The 25081-nt window shown below is 38.0% G+C and overlaps 1 protein-coding gene across 2 annotated transcripts in view; it reads right to left on the reverse strand.

The window, feature by feature from the left end:
- LOC136251067 (gamma-aminobutyric acid type B receptor subunit 2-like) overlaps positions 1-25081 on the reverse strand; it is a 70646-nt gene that overhangs the window by 40215 nt on the left and 5350 nt on the right. The window contains exons 3-4 of one of the 2 annotated variants that reach the window (XM_066043449.1): positions 21897-22067; positions 9833-9940 (exon numbers count right to left, since the gene is read on the reverse strand). In XM_066043449.1, coding sequence (XP_065899521.1) covers positions 9833-9940; positions 21897-22067 — 279 coding nt within the window. The remainder of the gene's footprint in view (positions 1-9832; positions 9941-21896; positions 22068-25081) is intronic. The other variant, XM_066043450.1, reaches the window with a different exon arrangement.

Here is a 25081-nt window from a genome sequence, read left to right on the forward strand (position 1 = left end):
GAGAATCCTGTAGAGAGTTCATCTACAAGCAATTCACCCTGTAGAGACTGTTGACAGTTACATTTCAAGTCACCCAGTAGAGAGATTAGTTGCAATCAAGTAATATATGTATTAGTAATAATATATGTATCAAGACACACGGTAGTGTGTCGTGCGGCCCAAGAAGCCGGCGCGCCACACCGTGAGTATATTGACAGGAAGAACGAAAACGTCATTTTCACACCTTTGTATCTCGGTGATCACTTATCTGATTGAAACCAAATTTGCTACACAGTTGCCCGCCAGCCAAGGGAGTCTACATTCCACATTTGAAGGAAATCGCTCCAGCCATTTCCGAGATACGAGCTGCCAAAGTTTCGTTTTTTTTCTTCGTTTTTTTTTCTTCTTCTTCGTCTTTTCGCACACTTGCAAAAATTGCTATAACAAGCAAACGCATACTCCGATCACCTTGAAATTTGGCACACAGAAAGGGAGTCCAAAGGCGAATCCTAGCATCAACTTTGGTACAAATCCGATGAATGGTTCAGGAGTTATGACCGATTATTCGCGTAAAACAAGATCGATTTGTTGTCACGCCTACAGGGTAAACCGCTTCATGGAATGAGTTGAAAATTGCTATGTAGATGGAGTAACCATCGTAGGAGTGCCTTTTGGTGGTTTGAAAGGAATCGAGATAAAGACCACGGAGATATGACACAAAACCCAACCTGTGTCACAATTACGCGATCGATATTTATGAATAAAAAAGTATTAGTTTTCACGCCTACTAGGCAAACCGCTTAGAGCAATGAGCTGAAAATCGGTGTATAGCTGGAATAATCTTCATAGAAAGTCCTTGCAGTAGTACAGAAGAATCGGATTACAAACCACTGAGTTATGATTCGAAAGCCAACTCCGTGTAGCAAATGCGAGATCGAGATACTCTAATAGAACAGTCACCCTAATAGAACATTCGGCTAATTTATTTACTCCATTATAGAATTTTATTACATCACAAGTTATTCTGTAGGGAGTTCAGCTGCAAACAGTTAATCTTATAGACAGTTCAGCAAGAAGACAGTCACCATGTGGAGAGTTAAGCAAATATACCACTACAGAGATTCAGAACATTACAAGTCACACTGAAGAAAGTTCAGCTATAAACAAGTCATGCACTGTGTAGAGAATTCAGCTACAATTAAGTCACTCTCTAGAGAATTCAGTTACACAGAATTCTGCTACACACAAGTCACTGTGGAGAGAGTTCAGCTACAAACAAATTACCCTTTAGAGTGATCAGCTACAAACAAAACACTTTGCAGGGTGTTCAACTGCAACAAATCAATTACCTTTAGAGCGATCAGCAATGAACAAATCAACACAAATCTACCTGTAGAGAGATCAGCTAGAAACAAATCACCCTGAAGAGAGTTCAGCTACAAAAAATCACCCTGTAGAGACATCAGCTAGAAACTAGACACAATGTAAGGAGTTCAGCTACAAGCAATCACCCTGTAGAGAGTTCAGCTAAAACAAATCAACCTGCAGAGAGATCAGCTACAAACAAATCACCTTATAGAGAGTTCAGCTACAAACAGATTACCTGTAGAGAGATCGGCTACAAGCAAATCAACCTGCAGAGAGATCAGCTATATACACACAAATCAACTTGTAGAGAGATCAGTTACAAACAAATCACCCTGTAGAGAGATCAGCTAGGAACTACACACAATGTAAGGAGTTCAGCTACAAACAAATCACCCTGTAGAGAGATCAGCTACAAACTAGACACAAAGTAAGGAGTTCAGCTACAAGCAAATTACCCTGTAGAGAGTTCATCTACAAACAAATCAACTTGTAGAGCAATCAGCTAGAAACAAATCACCCTGAAGAGAGGTCAGCTACAAAAAATCACCCTGTAGAGAGATCAGCTAGAAACAAATCACCCTGAAGAGAGGTCAGCTACAAAAAAATCACCCTTTAGAGAGATCAGCTACAAACAAATTGCCCTGTAGAGAGATCGGCTACAAACAAATCAACCTGCAGAGAGATCAGCTACACACAAATCAACTTGTAGAGTGTTCAGCTACAAACAAATTACCCTGTAGAGAGATCGGCTACAAACAAATCAGCCTGTAGAGAGTTCAGCTAAAACAAATCAACCTGCAGAGAGATCAACTACAAACAAATCACCTTATAGAGAGTTCAGCTACAAACAAATCTCCCTGTAGAGAGATCAGCTAGAAGAAGTTACCTTGTAGAGAGTTCAGCTTCAAACAAATCACCCTGTAGAAAGATCAGCTAGAAGAGGTCACCTTGTAGAGAGTTCAGTTACAAAAAAACCACCATGTAGAGAGCTCAGCTACAAACCAGTGACCTTGTAGAGACATCAGCTAGAAGAAGTTACCTTGTAGGGAGTTCAGCTACAAAGAAACCATTCTTTAAAGAGCTCAGCTGCAAACAAACCACCTGTACAGAATTCAGCTACAAATAAATCACCCTGTAGAAAGATGAGCTAGAAAAAGTTACCTTGTAGAGAGTTCAGTTACAAAGAAACCACCATGTAGAGAATTCAGCTACAAACTAGTGACCCTGTAAAGACATCAGCTAGAAGAAGTTACCCTGAGAGAGTTCAGCTACAAAGAAACCATTATTTAAAGAGCTCAGCTGCAAACAAATCACCTATACAGAATTCAGCTACAAACAAATCACCATGTAGAGAGATCAGCTAGAAGAAGTTAACTTGTAGAGAGTTCAGCTACAAAGAAACCATCATTTAGAGAGTTCATCTTCAAACAAATCACCTGTAGAGAGTTCAGCTGCAAAGAAATCACCCTGTATAAAATTCTGCCACGAACAAATTGCCCTGTAGAAAGATCAGTTAGAAGAAGTTACCTTGTAGAGAGTTCAGCTACAAAGAAACCATTCTGTAAAGAGCTCAGCTGCAAACAAATCACCTGTACAGAATTCAGCTACAAACAAATCACCCTGCAGAGAGATCAGCTAGAAGAAGTTAACTTGTAGAGAGTTCAGCTACAAAGAAACCATCATTTAGAAAGTTCAGTAACAAACAAATCTCCCTGTAGAGAGATCAGCTAGAAGAAGTTACCTTGTAGAGAGTGAAGCTACAAACAAATCACCCTATTGAAAGATCAGCTAGAAGAAGTCACCTTGTAGAAAGTTCTGTTACAAAGAAACCACCATGTAGAGAGTTCAGCTACAAACTAGCTACCTTGTAGAGACATCAGCTAGAAAAGTTACCTTGTAGAGAGTTCAGCTACAAAGAAACCATTCTGTAAAGAGCTCAGCTGCAAACAAATCACCTGTACAGAATTCAGCTACGAACAAATCATCCTGTAGAGAGATCAGCTAGAAGAAGTTACCTTGTAGATAGTTTATCTACAAACAAATCACCCTGTAGAGAGATCAGTTAAAAGAAATTACCTTGTAGAGTGTTCAGCTACAAAGAAACCATCATGTAGAGAGTTCAGCTGCAAAGAAATCACCCTGTAGAAAATTCTGCCAGCAACAAATTGCCCTGTAGAAAGATCAGTTACCTTTTAGAGAGTTCAGCTACAAAGAAACCACCTGTACAGAATTCAGCTACAAACAAATCACCTGTACAGAATTCAGCTACAAACAAATCACCTGTAGAGAGTTCAGCTACAAACAAATCTCCCTGTAGAGAGATCAGCTAGAAGAAGTTACTTTGTAGATAGTTCAGCTACAAACAAATCACCCTGTAGAAAGATCAGTTAGAAGAAGTTACTTTGTAGAGAGTTCAGCTACAAAGAAACCATTCTGTAAAGAGCTCAGCTGCAAACAAATACCTGTAAAGAATTCAGCTACAAACAAATCACCCTGTAGAGAGATCAGCTAGAAGAAGTTACCTTGTAGATAGTTCAGCTACAAAAAATCTCCCTGTAGAGAGATCAGCTAGAAGAAATTACCTTGTAGAGAGTTCAGCTACAAAGAAACCATTCTGTAAAGAGCTCAGCTGCAAACAAATCACCTGTACAGAATTCAGCTACGAACAAATCACCCTGTAGAGAGATCAGCTAGAAGAAGTTACCTTGTAGATAGTTTATCTACAAACAAATCACCCTGTAGAGAGATCAGTTAAAAGAAATTACCTTGTAGAGTGTTCAGCTACAAAGAAACCATCATGTAGAGAGTTCGGCTGCAAAGAAATCACCCTGTAGAAAATTCTGCCAGCAACAAATTGCCCTGTAGAAAGATCAGTTACCTTTTAGAGAGTTCAGCTACAAAGAAACCACCTGTACAGAATTCAGCTACAAACAAATCACCTGTACAGAATTCAGCTACAAACAAATCACCTGTAGAGAGTTCAGCTACAAACAAATCTCCCTGTAGAGAGATCAGCTAGAAGAAGTTACCTTGTAGATAGTTCAGCTACAAAAAATCTCCCTGTAGAGAGATCAGCTAGAAGAAATTACCTTGTAGAGAGTTCAGCTACAAAGAAACTATCATGTAGAGAGTTCAGCTGCAAAGAAATCACCACTGTCCAAATTTCAAGGCAATAGCTCTTTCCAATCTGAAGTTATCAATTGTCAAAGTTGGCAAATTGGATGTGTGTGGAAGACCCCTTTTCGCAAATCCGATCACATATGTATTATATATATAATTTGTACATTTACTGATAAAATATTTAAAGTACATCTACTTCATCTTTTCGTCTTCCTGTAGTAAAGAAAAAAAACATAAGTTAAAAAAGTCCCAAAGCTGGCCATAGGCCGGCTTTGGGGTATACAAATACAAAAAGAAATGAAATCTAATCCAAAACAGCCAAGCTGTAAAAAAAAGTGTGCGGCCCTCAGAAAGGCTATGGTGAAAAAAGATGTGAAATCCAAGGTGGCGGCCAAGAAATGGCTGTGATGGTAGGTTAATGGTAAAAATTTTAATAACGACAATTCAGGTGAATTTTTGTGTCGCTTCACAAAATTTACCTGAATTGTCATTATTAAAATTTTTACCATTAACCTACCATCACAGCCATTTCTTGGCCGCCACCTTGGATTTCACATCTTTTTTCACCATAGCCTTTCTGAGGGCCGCACACTTTTTTTACAGCTTGGCTGTTTTGGATTAGATTTCATTTCTTTTTGTATTTGTATACCCCAAAGCCGGCCTATGGCCAGCTTTGGGACATTTTTAACCTATGTTTTTTTCTTTACTACAGGAAGAAGAAAAGATGAAGTAGATGTACTTTAAATATTTTATCAGTAAATGTACAAATTATATATACTGTATAATACATATGTGACCGGATTTCCGAAAAGGGGTCTTCCACACACACATCCAATTTGCCAAGTTTGACAATTGATAACTTCAGATTGGAAAGAGCTATTGCCTTTATATTTGGGCAGTAGTGAGCACCACTATAGCTGAATACATGGTGAAATTTTCAGGTTAATATGTTACTTGAACACTGAGTTATGGACTTCAACGTTTACGGAATTGGATGTGTGTGGAAGACCCCTTTTCGCAAATCTGGTCACATATATTGATTACAGAAATCTCCATCGTGGTTTCTTTGTAACTGAACACTCTACAAGGTGACTTCTTCTAATTGCTCTCTCTACAGGGTGAATTGTTTGTAGCTGAACGATCTACAAGGTAACTTCTTCTAGCTGATCTCTCTACAGGGTGATGTGTTTGTAGCTGAATTTTGTATAGGTGATTTCTTTGCAGCTGAGCTCTTTACAGAATGGTTTCTTTGTAGCTGAACTCTCTACAGGGTGATTTGTTTGTAGCTGAAATCCATACAAGGTAACTTCTTCTAGCTGATCTCTCTACAGGGTGATTTGTTTGTAGCTGAACTCTCCACAGGTGATTTGTTTGTAGCTGAACTCTCTACAAGGCGATACTTCTAGGTGATCTCTCTACAGGATTCCTTGTTTCTAACTGAACTCTCAACAGGGTGATCTGTTCATAGCTGAACTTTCTACTGGGTGATTTGTTTGCAGCTGAACTCTCTAAATGGTGGTTTCTTTGTAGCTGAACTCTCTACAATGTGACTTCTTCTAGCTGAACTCTCTACAAGGTGACTTGTTTCTAGCTGATCTCTCTACAGGGTGACTTGTTTCTAGCTGAACTCTCTACAGGTGATTTGTTTGTAGCTGAACTCTCTACATGGTGGTTTCGTTGTAGCTGAACTCTCTACAAGGTAACTTCTTCTAGCTGATCTTTTTACACTGCATATTTGTTTGTAGTTGAGTTCTCTACAGGGTGATTTGTTTGCAGCTGAACTCTCTACATGGAAGTTTCATTGTAGCTGAACTCTCTACAATGTGACTTCTTCTAGCTGAACTCTCTACAGGGTGACTTGTTTCTAGCTGAACTCTCTACAGGTGATTTGTTTGCAGCTGAACTCTCTACATTGTGGTTTCTTTGTAGCTGAACTCTCTACAAGGTAACTTCTTCTAGCCGATCTTTCTACAAGGTGATTGAGTTTTTTGCAGCTGAACTCTTTAATGGTGGTTGCTTTGTAGCTGAACTCTCTAAAAGGTGACTTCTTCTAGCTGAACTCTCTACAAGGTGACTTGTTTCTAGCTGATCTCTCTACAGGGTGACTTGTTTCTAGCTGAACTCTCTACAGGTGATTTGTTTGTAGCTGAACTCTCTACATGATAGATACTTTGTAGCTGAACTCTCTACAAGGTGATTTCTTCTATAGCTGATCTTTCTACAGGGTGATTTGTTTGTACCTGAACTATCTACATGATGGTTTCTTTGTAGCTAAACTCTCTACAAGGTAACTTCTTCTAGCTGATCTCTCTACAGGACAATTTGTTTGTACCTGAACTCTCACATGATGGTTTCTTTGAAGCTGAACTCTCTACAAGGTGATTTCTTCTAGCTGATCTTTCTACAGGGTGATTTGTTTGTAGCAGAACTCTCTACAAGGAAACTTCTTCTAGCTGATCTCTCTACAGGGAGATTTGTTTGTAGCTGAACTCTCTATACGTGATTTGTTTGCGGCTGAATTCTCTACATGATGGTTTCTTTGTAGCTGAACTCTCTACAAGGTAACTTCTTCTAGCTGATCTCTTTACAGGGTGAATTATTTGTAGCTGAACGATCTACAAGGTAACTTCTTCTTACTTATCTCTCTACAGGGTGATTTGTTTGTAGCTGAACTTTCTACAAGGAAACCTCTTTTAACTGAGCTCTGTACAGGGTGAATTGTTTGTAGCTGAACTATCTACAAGGTAACTTCTTCTAGCTGATCTCTCTACAGGATGATTTGTTTGTAGCTGAACTATCTACAAGGTAACTTCTTCTAGCTGATCTCTCTACAGGGTGATTTGTTTGTAGCTGAATTCTGTATAGGTGATTTGTTTGCAGCTGAGCTCTTTACAGAATGGTTTCTTTGTAGCCAAACTCTCCACAAGGTAACTTCTTCTAGCTGATGTATCTACAGGGTCACTAGTTTGTAGCTGAATTCTCTACATGGTGGTTTCTTTGTAACTGAAGTATCTACAAGGTGACATCTTCTAGCTGATCTTTCAACAGGGTGATTTGTTTGTAACTGAACTCTCTACAAGAAAACTTCTTCTAACTGATGTCTGAACAGGGTGAATTGTTTGTAGCTGAACTCTCTACAGGGTGATTTGTTTGTAGCTGATCTCTATACAGGTTACTTATTTCTAACTGATCTCTTGAATTCTGTTCAGGGTGACTGCTCTATTAGGATGACTGCTCTATTAGAGTATCTCGATCTCGCACTTGCTACACCAAGTTGGATTTCGTGTTATAACTCCGTGGCTTTAAGTCTAATTCTTCTACACCATTGAAGAGCCTTTCTAAGATGATAACTCCATCTGTACAGCGATTTTCAAAGCATTACCCCAAGTGGTTTATCTGGTAGGCGTGGCAAGCATAATAATAATAATAATAAAATAAAAAAATTTAAAATTAGCTAATCTCGATTGCGTAATTGTTACACACTGTTGATTTTTTCGCTGTATCTTCCTGGTTTTTAGCTCGATTTCTTTCAAACCACAAAAGGTTTGAGGTTCAATAGTTAGCCTATTCACCTACCGATTTTCAGCTTCTTCCCATACGCGGTTTACCCTGTAGGCGTGACAACATATTGGTGTTATTTTTCGTGCATAATCGCTCATACCTCTTTGCCTGTTTATGGTATTCCAGCCAAAGTTGGTACCGAGATGCGCCTTTATACCCCCCTTCTGTGTGCCAAATTTCAAGGCAATCGGATAACGCGTTCGCGTTTTATAGCAGTTTTTGTAAGTGTACGAAAAGAGGAAGAAAAATAAGAAAAAAAACCGAAGAAACTAAGCCAATTTTTGAAGTCGCATATCTCAGGAATGCCTGAAGCGATTTCGCTCAAATTTGGAATGTGGAGTACTGAAGTTGGAGTGAATGTACACAGTAAAATTTGTCTGGTTTCATCAAGGCAGCACAGAGCTACGGAGGTGCGAATATTGCGTTTTCTTTCTTCCTGTCAATATACTCATGGGGTTGCGCGACGGCTTCTTGGGCCGCACGACACACTACCGTGTGTCTTGATATATATATATAATTTGTACATTTACTGATAAAATCAGAAATAGTTAAAGTATTTAAAATCTTCTTCATCTTTTTTCTTCTTCCTGTGGTAAAGAAAAAAAGATAGGTTAAAAAAGCCCCTATGGCCGGCTTTGGGGTATACAAATACAAAAAGAAGTGAAATCTAATCCAAAACATCCAAGCTGTAAAAAAAAAGATGTGAAATCCAAGGTGGCGGCCAAGAAATAGCTGTGATGGTAGGTTAATGATAAAATTTTTAATAACAACAATTCAGGTGAATTTTGTGCGAAGACCAAGCAGCACCAAAATTCACCTGAATTGTCATTATTAAAATTTTTACCATTAACCTACCATCACGGCCATTTCTTGGCTGCCACTTTGGATTTCACATCTTTTTTCACCATAGCCTTTTTGGGGGGCGCACTCTTTTTTTACAGCTTGGCTGTTTTGGATTAGATAAATATTACTGTTTAAAGCTTGCATAGATGTATGTTATTGCAAAGGGTTAATTATATATAGTCTCACAGTTTAAAAACCCATAAGTGTTATTTTCCAAGATGGGAGGGGTTTCTACTTTGACACAGCCTGGTACACTATTATTTTAGCAGAGGTCTGCTGATGACACTTTAAATATTTCATCTCTTCTATATATAATATAACTGGCCTATATAAAATTGAATGTACACACTAATGGCTCTAATGAGCTAGTACTGTTGTATATATGTGTATTACCCTGACTCTTAAAAATCTTAAGTCCTGACCACAATGTAACTTGTCATCTAACTTCAGTACAGTGTACATAACTGGATTAATTGGATAGCATAAGTTTTAATTTATACTTGTAGAAGAGAGTCAAGACACAATTTTATACTGATCACAGTTATCCATTCAAAATGCTTGGTAGCATTCAATACACATAGTGATGTAGCTATACTCACCATTTTCTTGATCTGCTTGATAAAAAGTTGTTGTAACTTTTTGTCACCTTTCAGTGATATGCCAATAAGTTGAAGGTCATATGCAATGTAGTTATAGCTATTACAGCTGATATAAGGTATGAAAAAGATGTGGCATAGTGTTCACCTTATAAACTGAGGAGTAAAAGAAGCATTTGGCAAGCTAGCAGATGTGGGAATGCTCATTGGCAGATAGTGGCAGAAAAGGGAGGAGCAATAGGGCACTGACTGAATACCCTAAGGGCACTGGACAGCTGTAAAAAATGCCTTTATAAATCAAAATTGTCATGTGCCATTGTATTATTGTGTTAGGGGACTTATGGCACTTATGTATGCATACTCACTCTTATCGCCATGACTATGCTAGTTACATCCTTTGCAGTATTCAGTGTCAATTCCTTTATTATCTGCAATTTGGCTTCGGAGAGTACAGTTCGAAATCTTGTGGCAGCCTAAAAACGAATAATTCCAATTAATAATAACGGAATTGTTTGTATGCATTTGTTTCACTGTGAGAAGACACAGTAGCTTACACAAAATACAATACTCTAATACAACACAGGATATGCCCATATATAATGGCTATAGCATTGCTTTAGGAAAGGCAATTGCTTTTACTTTAATTTAAGACATAATCAAAACACATGGTAGTGTGTTTTGCAGCCAAGAAAACCAGTGTGCCACACCATGCATACGACGTACATTGATAAAAAGAAAGAAAACACAATTCTCATGCATGCATAGCTCCAAGGCCTGTTGTCCAAAGCACATCAGTTTTGCATTATAGCTGCCTTCCAGGTATGGTAGGCCACACAGCAAATTTGATTGAAATTGTTCTAGCCATTTGCGAGATATGAGTGGCCAATGTTTTAATTTTTCATCATATTTTTCTTCTTAAGGGGTCGGGCCTAGAATATTTCTTTTCATACACTTAGCAAAAATTGTTATAAAACACAAACGCATACCTTGATTGCCTTGAAATTAGGTACAGCATATAAAGGTGAATTAATGTACTAAGTGTGTGATGAATCCGATAAATATCCATGGTGTTATGAATGTTTGTTCACATAAAAAATATGAAACTTTTGTCATGGCTATAGGGTAAACCTTATCTAATCCAAAACAGCCAAGCTGTAAATAAGAGTGTGGCCCTCAAAAAAGCTATGGTGAAAAAAGATGTGAAATCCAAGATGGTGGCGAAGAAATGGCTGTAATGGTAGATTAATGGTAAAAATTTTAATAACAACAATTCAGGTGAATTTTGATGCTGCTTGGTCAAAATTCACCTAAATTGTCGTTATTAAAATTTTTACCATTAACCTACCATCACAGCTATTTCTTGGCCGCCACCTTGGATTTCACATCTTTTTCACCACAGCCTTTATGAGGGCCGCACTCTTTTTATACAGCATGGCTGTTTTGGATTAGATTGCACTTATTTTTATATTTGTATAGCCAAAAGCCAGTGGCTTTGGGGCTTTTTTAACCTATCTTTTTTTTTCTTTACCACAGGAAGAAGAAAAGATGAAGCAGATGTTAAATACTTTAAATATTTCTGATTTTATCAGTAAATGTACAAATTATATATATATATATATATATATATATATATATATATATATATATATATATATATATATATATATATAATACATATACGTATTTATTACAGAACTCTCTATATGGAGGTTTTTTTGTAACTAAACACTCTACAAGATGACTTCTTCTAGCTGATCTCTCTACAGGGTGAATTGTTTATAGCTGAACTATTTACAAGGTAACTTCTTCTAGCTGATCTCTCTACAGGGTGATTTGTTTGTAGCTGAACTATCTATAAGGTAACTTCTTCTAGCTGAACGCTCTACAGGGTGATTTGTTTGTAGCTGAATTCTTTACAGGATGATTTGTTTGCAGCTGAACTCTCTACATGGTGGTTTCTTTGTAGCTGAAATCTCTACAGGGTGACTTCTTCTAGCTGAACTCTCTACAGGATGATCTTTTTGTAGCCGAACTCCCTAAAGGTGATTTGTTTGTAGCTGAACTCCCTACATGATGGTTTCTTTGTAACTGAACTCTCTACAAGGTGACTTCTTCTAGGTGATCTCTCTACAGGGTGATTTGTTTGTAGCTGAACTCTCTACAGGTGATTTGTTTGCAGCTGAATTCTCTACATGATGGTTTCTTTGTAGCTGAACTCTCTGCAAGGTAACTTCTTCTAGCTGATGTCTCTACAGGGTGAATTGTTTATAGCTGAACTATTTACAAGGTAACTTCTTCTAGCTGATCTCTCTACAGGGTGATTTGTTTGGAGCTGAACTATCTACAAGGTAACTTCTTCTAGCTGAACGCTCTACAGGTGATTTGTTTGCAGCTGAATTCTCTACATGATGGTTTCTTTGTAGCTGAACTCTCTGCAAGGTAACTTCTTCTAGCTGATGTCTCTACAGGGTCACTAGTTTGTAGCTGAACTCTCTACATGGTGGTTTCTTTGTAACTGAACTCTCTACAAGGTGACTTCTTCTAGCTGATCTTTCTACAGGGTGATTTAATTGTAGCTGAACTCTCTACAGGTGATTTGTTTGCAGCTGAAATCTCTAAATGATGGTTTCTTTGTAGCTGAACTCTCTCCAAGGTAACTTATTCTAGCTGATCCCTCTGCAGGGTCACTAGTTTGTAGCTGAACTCTCTACATGGTGGTTTCTTTGTAACTGAACTCTCTACAAGGTGACTTCTTCTAGCTGATCTTTCTACAGGGTGATTTAATTGTAGCTGAACTCTCTACAGGTGATTTGTTTGCAGCTGAAATCTCTACATGGTGGTTTCTTTGTAGCTGAACTCTCTACAAGGTGACTTCTTCTAGCTGAACTACGTAGTTGAACTCCCTACAAGGTAACTTCTTCTAGCTGAACTCTCTACAGGGTTAATTGTTTGTAGCTAAACTCTCTACAGGGCAATTTGTTTGTAGCTGATCTTTATACAGGTTACTTGTTTCTAGCTGATCTCTTGAATTCTTTTCAGAGTGACTGCTCTATTAGGATGACTGCTCTATTAGAGTATCTCGATCTCACACTAGCTACACCAAGTTAGATTTCGTGTTATAACTCTGTGGCTTTAAGTCTGATTCTTCTACACCATTGATGAGCATTTCTAAGATGATTACTCCATATGTACAGCGAATTTCAAAGCATTACACCAAGCGGTTTTTCTGGTAGGCCTGGAAAGTAGTCGCTTTTTTATTAGCAAATCTCGATTGCATAATTGTTACATACTGTAGGTTTTTTCGTGGTATCTTCCTGGTTTTTAGCTCGATTTCTTTCAAACCACAAAAGGTTTGAGGTTCAATAGTTAACCTATTCACCCACCAATTTTCAGCTTCTTCCCAAAAGCGATTTACCCTGTAGGCGTGACAACATATTGGTGTTATTTTTCGTGTATAATCACATAGTGGTTTAATTTGCCATACATTAGTCCCAATAGTAGGAGTGCAATTAATCCCAAATCGCACAGCCTTGTTTCTGTAATTGCACTGTAAAGTAGCCAATAAAATAGCAGAATAACAGAAGCCTTTTAAGTGCAACAAGAAAGTGATATAATGAATAGCCAATCAAATAAGCTGACAATAGAAGCCTTTTAAGTGCAACATATGTAGACATTTTGAGTAGCCAATCAGAATTGCTGACACGTGAAGCCTTTTAAGTGCAACAACAAATGATGTAATACAAAGAAGGATGATGCAATCACCTGGTAGAAGTTAATGGCCACATAGAACTGGATAGATGTGTACTACAAACCACGAAGGGTGGTCACTATGTGATTAGTAGGCAATCACACGCATTTCGTGCAATTATGGAATAATTGTACTCGTAACAGCCAAAATTGCACTCGGCTTCGCCTTGTGCAATTTTGACTGTTACTCGTACAATTATTCCCTAATTGCACTCAAATGTGTGTGATTACCTATACTAATCGCTAATAACTCTTTGCCTGTTTATCGTATTCCAGCCAAAGTTGGTACAGAGATGTGCCTTTATACTCCTCCTTCTGTGTGCCACATTTCAAGGCAATTAGATAAGGCATTCGCATTTTATAGCAATTTTTGTAAGTGTGCGAAAAGAGGAAGAAAAATAAGAAAAAAACTAAAAAGCTAAGCCAATTGTGAAGTCACATATCTCGGGAACGTTTGAAGCGATTTTGCTCAAATTTGGAATGTAGAATACTGAAGTTGGAGGGCATGTCCACAGCAAAAATCATCTGGTTTCATTAAGGCAGCATAGAGCTACGGAGGTGCGAAAACTGTGTTTTCGTTCTTCCTGTCAATATACTCACGGGTGTTGCGTGCCGGCTTCTTGGGCCGCACAACACACTACCGTGTGTCTTGATATACGTGGGAATAACTCAGAATAGCTTGAATATTGGTACGTATAGGCCAATCATCACAGCAGTGGTTTGAAAAGCAATTATCTAATCAAAAACAGCCAAGCTGTAAAAAAAGGGTGCGGTCTCCAAAAAAGCCATGGTGAAAAAAAAGGTGAAATCAAAAGTGGCGGCCAAGAAATGGCTGTGATGGTGGGTTAATGGCAAAAATTTTAATAACGACAATTCAGCCACAAGGATTCAGCACCAAACTCACCTGAATTGTCGTTATTAAAATTTTTGCCATTAACCTACCATCACAGCCATTTCTTGGCCGCCACCTTTGATTTTACCTTTTTTTTTCTCCATGGCTTTTTTGGAGGCCACACCCTTTTATTACAGCTTGGCTGTTTTTGATTAGATATCACTTCTTTTTGTAATTTCATACCTAAAGCAAGCCTATGGCCAGCTTTAGGTATTTCTTTTAACTTGCCTTTTTCTTCACCACAGACAGAAGAATATTATGAAGAAGAAGAATATAATGATTTGTTTAGCTACATGGGTCTTAAATGATTTCAACCGATTCAGCTCAGTCACAGCTATGGTGCAGCATCTTTCTTGACCAAGACTTCAGCTACGATGGATAATATCCAGATTGCAAACACTTTTCAAAATTATACATCAAGATTATTAACAGTCAATTCCTCCTCATTTCACTTAAATTGACAAGGACCACTAGACTATATTACCCACATCGTTCCGTTCTACCAAACTCATCCACCTATTCACACCAACAAAGTTTTTACTCCAGGATTGGAACAGCTTACCATCTACTATAATTGAGTGCAACAGTTTTGATTCTTTTTCAACAGAACTGCAAACATTGTATGGAACTTGATAACTATATAATTTTTGTAACTACGTAGCTAAATTTGTGATTGTTTCCTTTTTTTCCTGAACATATCAGCTGTGCTGTCTGTTCAGTAATAATAATGTACATTTAGGCAATAATTTACAATTATGTTAATTGATCATCAAATAAGTCACACATGTTGAACTGTATGCAGCTGAATACTCTACATGGAAATGTGTATGTAGCTGAAAGTTCTATAGGGAGCCTAATAATGTAACTATGCTCTTTGACTACATGGTGAATGGTTTGTAGTTGAACTCACCACAGGGTGGCTTATTTCTAGCTGAAATACTCTACAAAATGTAGCTGAATTCTCTCCTGTTTCTAGCTGATCTCTCTACAGGGTGACTTGTTTCCAGTTAATCTCTCTACAGGGTGATTTGTTTCTAGCCGATCTCTACAGGGTGAATTGTTTCTAACTGATCTTTCTACAGGGTGACTTGTTTATAGCTACACTCTATACGGGGTGACTTAGAATGTAGTTGAACTCCCTACTGGGTGACTTGATCAAGCTGATCTCTCTACAGGGTGATTTGTTTCTGGCTGATCTCTCTACAGGGTGATTTGTTTCTAGCTGATCTCTCTACAGGGCTGCTTGTTCAACTGAGCTCTCTACAGGGTGACTTGAAAAATAGTTGAACTCTTTGCAGGTAATGCAGGATAACTTGCTTTACTGAGTTCTCTACAGGGGGATTTGTTTCTAACTGAATACTGTACAGGGTGACTTATTTCTAGCTGATCTTTCTACTGAGAGATTTGTTCGTACAGGGCAAGTGCGGAGAAATAGGGGGGGGGGGCGGGGGCAGCTGCCCCCCCCCCCCCCCCCCACACACACACACACTTTTACAAGTGGAGGGGCAGTGCCCCCTCACTTTTTCCAATGCCCAGTTGCCAAAGTAAAGCAACTACTTTAGTCATTAACCAACTTACTTTGCCTTTATTTACTGGGATTTGTGCCAAAGGTTATTCAAGCATGGAACACTGCATGAATCAGTACTGGGAGTGCACGAGATCGATATACTCTAATAGAGCAGTCACCTAACTACTCTAATAGAACATTCAGCGGAATCATTATAAGTTTGGCCTGCTATATGCAATTAATTCAATATGTCTTCACTACATCACTTATATCTATATGTATATAATCAACAGCGCATGAGTCTATCTGAAATGCTATCATTTACTAAATCAGATGTATCTAATTGTACAGTGTCTCATTGATAGTCATTTCACAGCAGTATCCTATTCAAGTACACATGTTCCACTAAAAATGCTCTCAGATTCAATCTCAAAGCATCCAAATCTCAAAATTTTCCTGTGGGGGCATGCCTCCAGGCCTCTTAGTATTGGCGTGCTTTGCATGCTGAGTGCAAAGCACACTAAGGTACAGTTAATGATTTTAAAACACTTTGTAACTTACAGCCAACCCACATGACTTGCCCCCAACTTTTGAGTACTGTTCTCCACCCCTGCTACAGGGTGCCTTGTTTCCAGCTGATCTCTTATACAGTGATTCTTTTTTAGTTGATCTCTCTACAGCATGATTTGTTTCTGACTGATCTGACTTATTTCTAGCTGAACTCCCAGAGAACAGCCTATGAAATTGTCATGGTAAAACATGTAGTTTTCATGGACACTGCCTGTGAAAATATGACAATTCACAGACACCGCCTATGAAAATTTAACAATATTATTCATGGCCTCTGCAAAAATGAAATTTTCTTGTGCCATGAAATAATTTGTCAGTGCTATGAAATTACCATGAAATCTCTACTTTTCAAGGCATGCATGGATATTACCATGAAATATCTATGAAATGACTTTCATGGCACTTTATGGCGATTGTTTCATGGCACTGTGCTCTAGTAGTGCTAGCTACACGGTCACTTCATTCTATCTGATGTCTCTACAGAGTGACTTGTTTCTAACTGACCTTTCAACAGAATGATTTGTTTCAGGCTGATACTTTCTACAGGGTGATTTGTTTCTAGCTGATCTCTCTACAGAGTGACTAATTTCTAACTGATCCTTCTACAGGGTTACTTGTTTCTAGGTAATCTTTCTACATGTGATTTTTTCTAGCTGATTTATCTACAGGGTGACTTCTTACTGGCTGAACTCTCTACAGGGTGTGATTTTTTTTAGCTGATCTCTCTACAGGATGATTTGAAATGTAGTTGAACCCTTTGCAGGATAACTTGCTTCTAGCTGATTTCTCTACTGAGAGAGTTTGCTTGTAGCTGAACTCTACACAGGGTTGCTTATTTCTAGCACAGAATGTAGCTGAATTCTCCCTAGGTGATTTGTTTCTAGCTGGTCTCTCTCTATGGGTGACTTAATTGTTTCCAGCTGAACTGTCTACAGGATGACTTGTTTCTAGCTGATCTCTCTACAGGGCAATCTGTTTCTAGCTGATCTCTACAGGGTGAATTGTTTCTAGCTGATTTTTCTACAGGTGACTTGTTTCTAGCTGATCTCTCTACAGGGCGATTTGTTTCCAGCTGAACTGTCTACAGGGTGACTTGTTTCTAGCTGATCTCTCTACAGGGCGAGTTGTTTCTAGCTGATCTCTCTACAGGGCGATCTGTTTCTAGCTGATCTCTACAAGGTGAATTGTTTCTAGCTGATTTTTCTACAGGTTACTTGTTTCTAGCTGATCTCTCTACAGAATGATCGTGTAGCTGATCTTTCTACAGGGTGACTTGTTTCTAGCTGATCTCTCTACAAGGTAACTTGTTGCCATCTGAACTCTCAACAGGGTGACTTGAAGTATAGTTGAACTCTCTTCAGGGTGACTGGTTTCCAGCTGAATATTCTACAGGGTGATTTGAAATGTGGTATAACACTTTGCAGGGTGACTTGTTAACTTGTTTCAAGCTGATCTCTCTACAGGGTGACCTTTTTTAGTTAAGCTCCACACACAGTGGCTTATAACAGTGTTAAATTCTCTACAATACATAGATGAATGTTTTAAGAGAGTAATTATTTACTTCTTAGCTGACTGCTCTATTAGGGTGGCTGCTCTATTAGAGTATCTCGATCGCGCACTTGTTATACCTATAGACTTTTGTAGTGTAACTCAGTAGTTTTTGATCTGATTCCTTGTAAACTACTGAAATATCATTGTACAATAATTATTCTACCTCTCTACCTATTTTCAGCTGGTTCCATTAGCTAGATATTTGCCTGGTAGGCATGGTAAGTATACTAAAAACTTGATCATGCGATTTTTGCACATGGTTGGAGTTTTTGTTATAACTCCATGACTGTTAGTGCGATTTCTTTCTAACCACAAAAGGTTTGCACTACGATAGTTACTCCATGTACAGACTGATTTTCAAGGTATTCTGTCAAGCAGTTTATCCTGGAGGTGTGACAACAAATTGCCTTTGGATTTTTGAAAAATCGTGCATAACTCCCTTGTTCTTTGTCTGATCTGTACCAAAATTGGACTGTAAATGTGCAGTACACTTTTACTGCCCTCCAAATTTTAAGTAAATCGACTAAAGCACGCACGAGTTATTACGATTTTTCCAAAGTGTGCGAGACGAAGAAGAAGAAAAAGATTAAGAAGAAAAAGAAGAAGAAAAAGATTAAGAAGAAAAATACGAAGAAAATAAGACGAACTTTGAAGGTGCGTATCTCAGAGATGGATGGGCGGATTCACCTCAAATTTGGAATGGGAAGTATCCTACCCCGAGGGATTTTGCACAGCAAAAATGGTTAAATTCCGTCTAGCCATTATCGAGCTATGGATGTGTGAAAATAGAATTTTCTTGGTTCCTGTAAAATACACACTTGTCTGTCGTGCACCCGCACTGGCTGCACTTGGCCGCACAACATACTATTGTGTGTCTTGATTATTTATTTATAATTGCACTGTCAGAATTGACGATTTTGCAATATATGCATGCATTTGGTTTCTATTAGGTTGCTTCATTATGTCCGATCAGTAGCTAGACTGTATGTTATAGATTTGGGAGGTGATAAATTCATTGAGGTTTCCTTGGAAGTACATACAAATATGATCTTGTTCTTTTAGATGATCAAATTTCTTTCTCCATTCTTCCTTCTTTTGTAATTCATGATGTAATTTGTAATTAATTTTTCTTTCTATAACAGTCAAACCCAGGTTAACATAATACATATTATTCCATATAGTGTTAGAACTGAGTTGTGGTGGCCAAGACAGAATTTTCCATTTGTTTACTCCATTGTCTAAGCATACATGTAAGGGTCTGTTTTTGTTTGTCAACTTCCTGCCAAGTTAAGTGATTGACATAATTTGAACCTCTACACCTAGAGAATTGCACAAATTGTTGAAGGTGGATGTGTCAGTGCTTGTGATAGGAGTTGGACTCTCTGGTAGGTTATGATTACGTTTTCAACTTTCCCAATCTGAGAATTCATTGATGAGGTCAAAAGCAGTGTAGGTTTGCAGGTTGTTTTGAGAGGCGGAGAGGGAGATACATTTAGCTGTTTGAAGGATTCAAGTATTTCAGTAACTTTGCTTTCCAGTTGTCAGATAAGCTTTGAACTTTGGAAGTTAGGTCATAGGATTTCAATTGGTTCTTGATTAGTACCTGTGCTCACTTCATCTGGAGTGGAAATAGATGTGTAACATGGATGGCTGCAAGTTGATTTATGTGACTGTAACAGTGATTTAATTCACAGCAGTATACTACATTAGTAACATTGTTGGAGAGGTACAATACATGTCAGTAGTCTTCTTTAGAAACTCCATCACAATTGGCATGTAACCAAGTGTAGCACAAGTCACACTGGATAGCTTCACCTAACTTCCCTTTGGAAGTACATTTCTTTCTACAATGACCACAGGCGTCTCCTGGTAAGTTGTTCAATGCAAGACGTCGTGTTGACAAAGCAGCCCAGACTGTTTTTCACTCACTCCATTTTGAGTATTATTGTCACTGTCACACTTTTTACTTCCAGTTTTCATCCTTGTTCTCGTTGCTGTCATCATCCAATCCATACCAAGTAGACTTAAACTGCTTACCGTCTGCCATCATCTCATTCAATGTTCAATAGCTATCCCTGTAAAGTCTTACAGTCTGACTTTTTCGTTTTACTTTTCTATACAACACAAACGACACAACCCATACCGCACTATGTACAATGCATGCTTCGTAGACTTATCTGTGTCCTCCTTTACGTCCCATTTATCTTTGCTGTAAACGTGAGGTGTCAATTTGTGGTAGGGCCGTGTGATGACTTCCCTACATTTGACAGGAATTGTCCAAGTTTTTCTGCAGAGGCCCTTCTCCTAGTATTTTTCATTTGTAACGCTGTGTAACATAACTGAAAACAAATATATAATGGCCACTTTGCTAAATCAGTAACTGATAGTTGGGGTGCATGTTCAGATGAAAACAATAAGCCTGGCCATTCATTCCAGTCTAATGTGGTGGGTTCACTGGTCATAATATTGTTACAAAAAAGTGAACAAAGAAACATTAAGTTCAATTAGGGATCATATAAAAAAGGAGTGAGGTCACACTAGTGGAAATCCAATCTCTAATTCAGTTGTGGGTATTGAACTGAAGTAGGGATTTAATGTCCACTAGTAAAATATATTCAGGTGTAGGCGACTTCCCTTGTTTAACTACTTTTTTCTATGATCTATAATCAAACTTAAAATTCTTATTCTTCCTTATACTTACAAAATACAAAAGTGGTGAAATCCAGCCAAGCTACGGGGAAATGGGTGTCGCCTTCAAATGCCTGGTTGAATAAAGTTGTAAAAACAAATGTGGGAACCAAGAAATAACTGTAATGATGTTAATGTTAATACAATGCTGTGTTCACAGTAGTGATCTGCGATATGTGATATAATTATATCGATATATCGTGATATGATATAGAATCTTTATTATCATGATATAAGCCGAGGTACAGATTTTAGCTATAATTATTACAGAAAATTGTACCCAAGATGTCATTGTACACTGAACTTTTTTTTGATAAAAGAGCTTGCAATGTTGTATGCTATGTACCATGCTGTATTGTACTTCTAGTACATCAGTGCTACAAGTGTCATCAGTGTAAATACACAAGCTGAGTGATGAGTTTGCATATCGTGATATATACGTATCGTGATATATTGTGTGCTACAATTGCGATAGAAAAGTATCCTATATCGCACACCACTAGTTCACAGCTTGGCTGCTTTTGGATATTATCACATAGTGTATATTAGGGATCATGAAGAATTGGGCAAAAATACTGCCCTAAAACCAGGCTCAATTTTCCTTCATGACAGCTTGGCAGAATTTGTTAGGCATAAGCAAGCCCAAAAATATCTTCAGATCGACTACAAACTACTCTTTCAACAAGTTTCTATGAAATTTTAAAAACTTTTCTACTTTATGCTGACTGACTAAATGACTAACTGATGCCTTCAGCCAAGCATAAGTCAATAATGGATAAAGCTACATGCTTGATTTCTTCACTGTTCGATATCACTTAATCCCAAGGCATACCTTTTCAGCAACCGCAGTTCATATGTACAATACACTCATCATGGACTTACCTCTGTCCTCCTTTGTATCCCAGTTCTTTTTGCTGACAACACAAGGTGTTAATTCATGATAGTGCAATACAACTTCCCTGTGGTTGTGTTGACTAGCTATTACGCTTATTGCTCATATTTCCGTAGCAACTGGATTGATTGCAGAGATGCTTCTCATACTTTGTAATGCTGTGTACCACGTGAAACATACTAAGCTGAAAATGAAGCGTAATGGCCACAGTAATTGATTGTTGGGGCGTGGATTGTGCATTAGATGCAAAATTAATTTTATGACATTCCTGGCATTATTCTTTCTTTTAATGTGGTGTGCGTGAATTTAATAGTAATAGTTATGTTATTAAAAAGTAAACACACAAGTAGAAGGAAAGGATCAAAGAAAAACAAGTAGTGAAACAAGGGAATAGCTAAAAGTAGTAAGATAGGAGAGGGTCATCTATACCTGCAGATATAATAATGGATGTTTAATTTAATCCACGGTTATAGACTGAAGTATACGGATTAAAATATATCTGAAGCTATAGACAACATCTCTTGTTTTTACTACTTTTTCTCTGATCCCTAAATCAACTTAAAATTCCTACTACAGACTTACAAAAGTGAAGATATTTTCTGACTGTGTAATAATTAAAATCCTGGACCATCCAAATTGTTTCATGGCCACCCTTACACCAATACTAAGCTCTGCATCACTTGGTACTGTTCTGAGAAAAAGTGGGAAGGTACTGACATCAGAAAGTCGAGGTGATGTAGATGCTGCTGAAATCTGGAACAACATGTATAATTATAAACAGTACCTGTAGGTCTGAGCATATTCCAAATTATAATAAGAAATCATAATTTTGGGGTAAAGTGTAGGAAGGAATTTTACACTTGTGCATGTGTAGGGAGCTTAATTGAGATTTTTGGCAGAATTTTGTAAGAAATATTTCCACATTGTTGAATTTTGTAATCCTACACATTGCACAAAGTGTAAGACATCTTCTTGTGGTTCCGGAATAATTCCTATACTTGTAGGAATTATTCCTACAAAATGTTCTACACATTGTGAGAATCTTTCTTACAAAATTCAGCAGTGTGGGAATATTTCCTACAAAATTTCTTAATGTTGCCCTACACATGGGTAAATTTTGGTACATCACATAAAATTTGGTTGTTATGAGAAAAATTTGCCACAACTTAAAAATTTTAGCTTCTTATTTAGTTCGGAACATGTTTCTGACAACAATTTATGGGTAAATACAATAAACTAGCCACATCATTCTGTACACCTCTATAGAATACTGTTCAATAATGAAGTCTTACTTTTTGGCTGCTCAGCCAATTCCATATTCTCTTTATTATAAGAAACCATGAAGCACACATGACTAGTATGTGTTGAATAAATTAATTGAGTGTACATTTCAGTCGCTAAGTAAGAACTACAAACCATGAAAACACATAAAGCACTAGAATGGTATGTTCTCTAATTTCTATAAAATTCCTAGCAACAAACTCTTACACAAAAGGAAGATCATTGTAATGGAATGAAATTTGATATATGATCATGTGATGTTTAATACATCTGAGTGGTACGCACACATTACACAGATCAGTGTAGTGAAGTGAAGCACACATGTATCATTCCTATTGCTACCTTAAAACTACAGAAGTACAGTAATTATACAGCATTTCCAAATTAACATTAAATGCTGTGAACGCTTTATCAAGTAGTTCACATTTATCAATATGGGCAACCATCAAATGTATCAGTCTAGAAATTAATTCATTATCCTTCACCCTCCTATACAACGTGTGTGTATCTGCGTGATGTGGCTGATAACAGCACCCCTGGCTCTGATCGTGTGGTGGAGACCAGACAGGTCAGGGTTCTCTTGCACAGGATTTGCACTTAAACAATGGGGCTTACACCACGAATGCAGATTGTACACTGCAGAAGAGGATGGATGAAGGAAACTACTATTGTCCATGACCCATCCACCTTCATTGGGTATGTTCACTCACTTGCCCTAAATAATTTGCTTGTAATTAGGTTACCAAGCATCCCTTGGCAATGGGTGTATACTTTCTGTGGATGGATGGGGCGGAGATGAAGATCTCCAGACAGGCAGTTAAGAAGATGTGTGTATATGCACACCAATATTTGCCACTGGTAGCTATCACCTGACAGAGCTTATGATAATGTCCAGACATCAGACAAAAATCCAGTTAAATTGCATAGATATCTGACCATAATGGAATTTGTCCGGACACAGTGTCCCTTCAAAGCATAAGGAGGGAGCCTAAAAGCTGAACTGGCAGGGTAGTTGGAAAAGGCGGATACGGTCAGACACGGACACAGACGTGGACACGGATATTTTTAAAATACACTTTTACATTTACAAAACAGTCAATTTTCATACCTAACGTTTTTACAGCAGTCTTCACTTCCAGACCCAGACGTCAATCTTGTCATAGCGCTTATCCATTTATAAGCGCACTGTGAAGGACTAGACTAGCACTCCACAAAATTCCAAAGACCATATAGTGTTGTTGTACACGTGCTCTAAAGTCTAATACAGAGTTATATAATTGTAGAGATTAGTTTGTATGTCCCATGCAACTTAGCCAAATCCACAATCTTATGCCTTTTAGTATAGATGCAGGCGCTTATACCAAGTGTTGAGGTTTTAAGGACCTGGCCTACGAGATTAGGTTGGGAAATGCCAGTTTAATCTCTATGACACTGAATTAGATTTCTAGAGGATGTGCACAACACTATATGGCCTTTAGAGTGCTAGTCTATCTTTCGCACATGCGTTTATAAATGGATAAGTGTTATGACAAGATCGACGCCTGGGTCTGGAAGCGAATGCTGCTGTAAAAACAACGTTAGGTATGAAAATAACTGTTTTGTAAAAGTAAAAGTGTATTTTAAAAATATCCGTGTTCGTGTCCATATCCGCGTCCAACTGTATTCGCCTTTCCCAACTACCCGAACTGGCATGTCTGTTGATTCTGTTAGTAACACTCACTTGGTTGCTAGGAGATAGTATACATTCTTACAACCCAAGGGAGTGACCACTATTGTACCATTGCCAATCCTCTGGTGTACTGTAAACACCAAGGTAAACACATAACAGCTGCATCAGGCATGTGACCTATCAACCATAAAACAATATAGGGTCCTTCTGCTATGCTATAGTGGACACAAATAGGCCTATACTAATAACCTTCCACATATCCAGTCAGTTTACACAAAAATACTTAATGCTATTGTTGCTTACATACAAGATTGTTACACGTGCTCTGATAAGAGAGAGAGAGAGAGAGAGAGAGAGAGAGAGAGAGAGAGAGAGAGAGAGAGAGAGAGAGAGAGAGAGAGAGAGAGAGAGAGAGAGAGAGAGAGAGAGAGAGAGAGAGAGAGAGAGAGAGAGAGAGAGAGAGAGAGAGAGAGAGAGAGAGAGAGAGAGAGAGAGAGAGAGAGAGAGAGAGATGGCAAAGCAAAATAAAAGGATGTAGCAAAGTGTCATCAAGACCAACACACACACACACACACATACACACACAAATGAAAGTACGGTAAAACTAGACAGAACTATACACTTACTTCATAGCAAATTCATAAATCATGGCCACTTGTATGGGTTACTAGTTCTTGGGAAGGATATAGCTAATTGTACTTGTATGGGTTACTAGTTCTTGGGAAGGATATAGCTAATTGTACTTGTATGGGTTACTAGTTCTTGGGAAGGATACAGCTAATTGTACTTGTATGGGTTACTAGTTCTTGGGAAGGAT

The sequence above is a fragment of the Dysidea avara genome, chromosome 3, assembly GCF_963678975.1.
Source record: "Dysidea avara chromosome 3, odDysAvar1.4, whole genome shotgun sequence".
Taxonomy (NCBI): Eukaryota; Metazoa; Porifera; class Demospongiae; order Dictyoceratida; family Dysideidae; genus Dysidea; species Dysidea avara.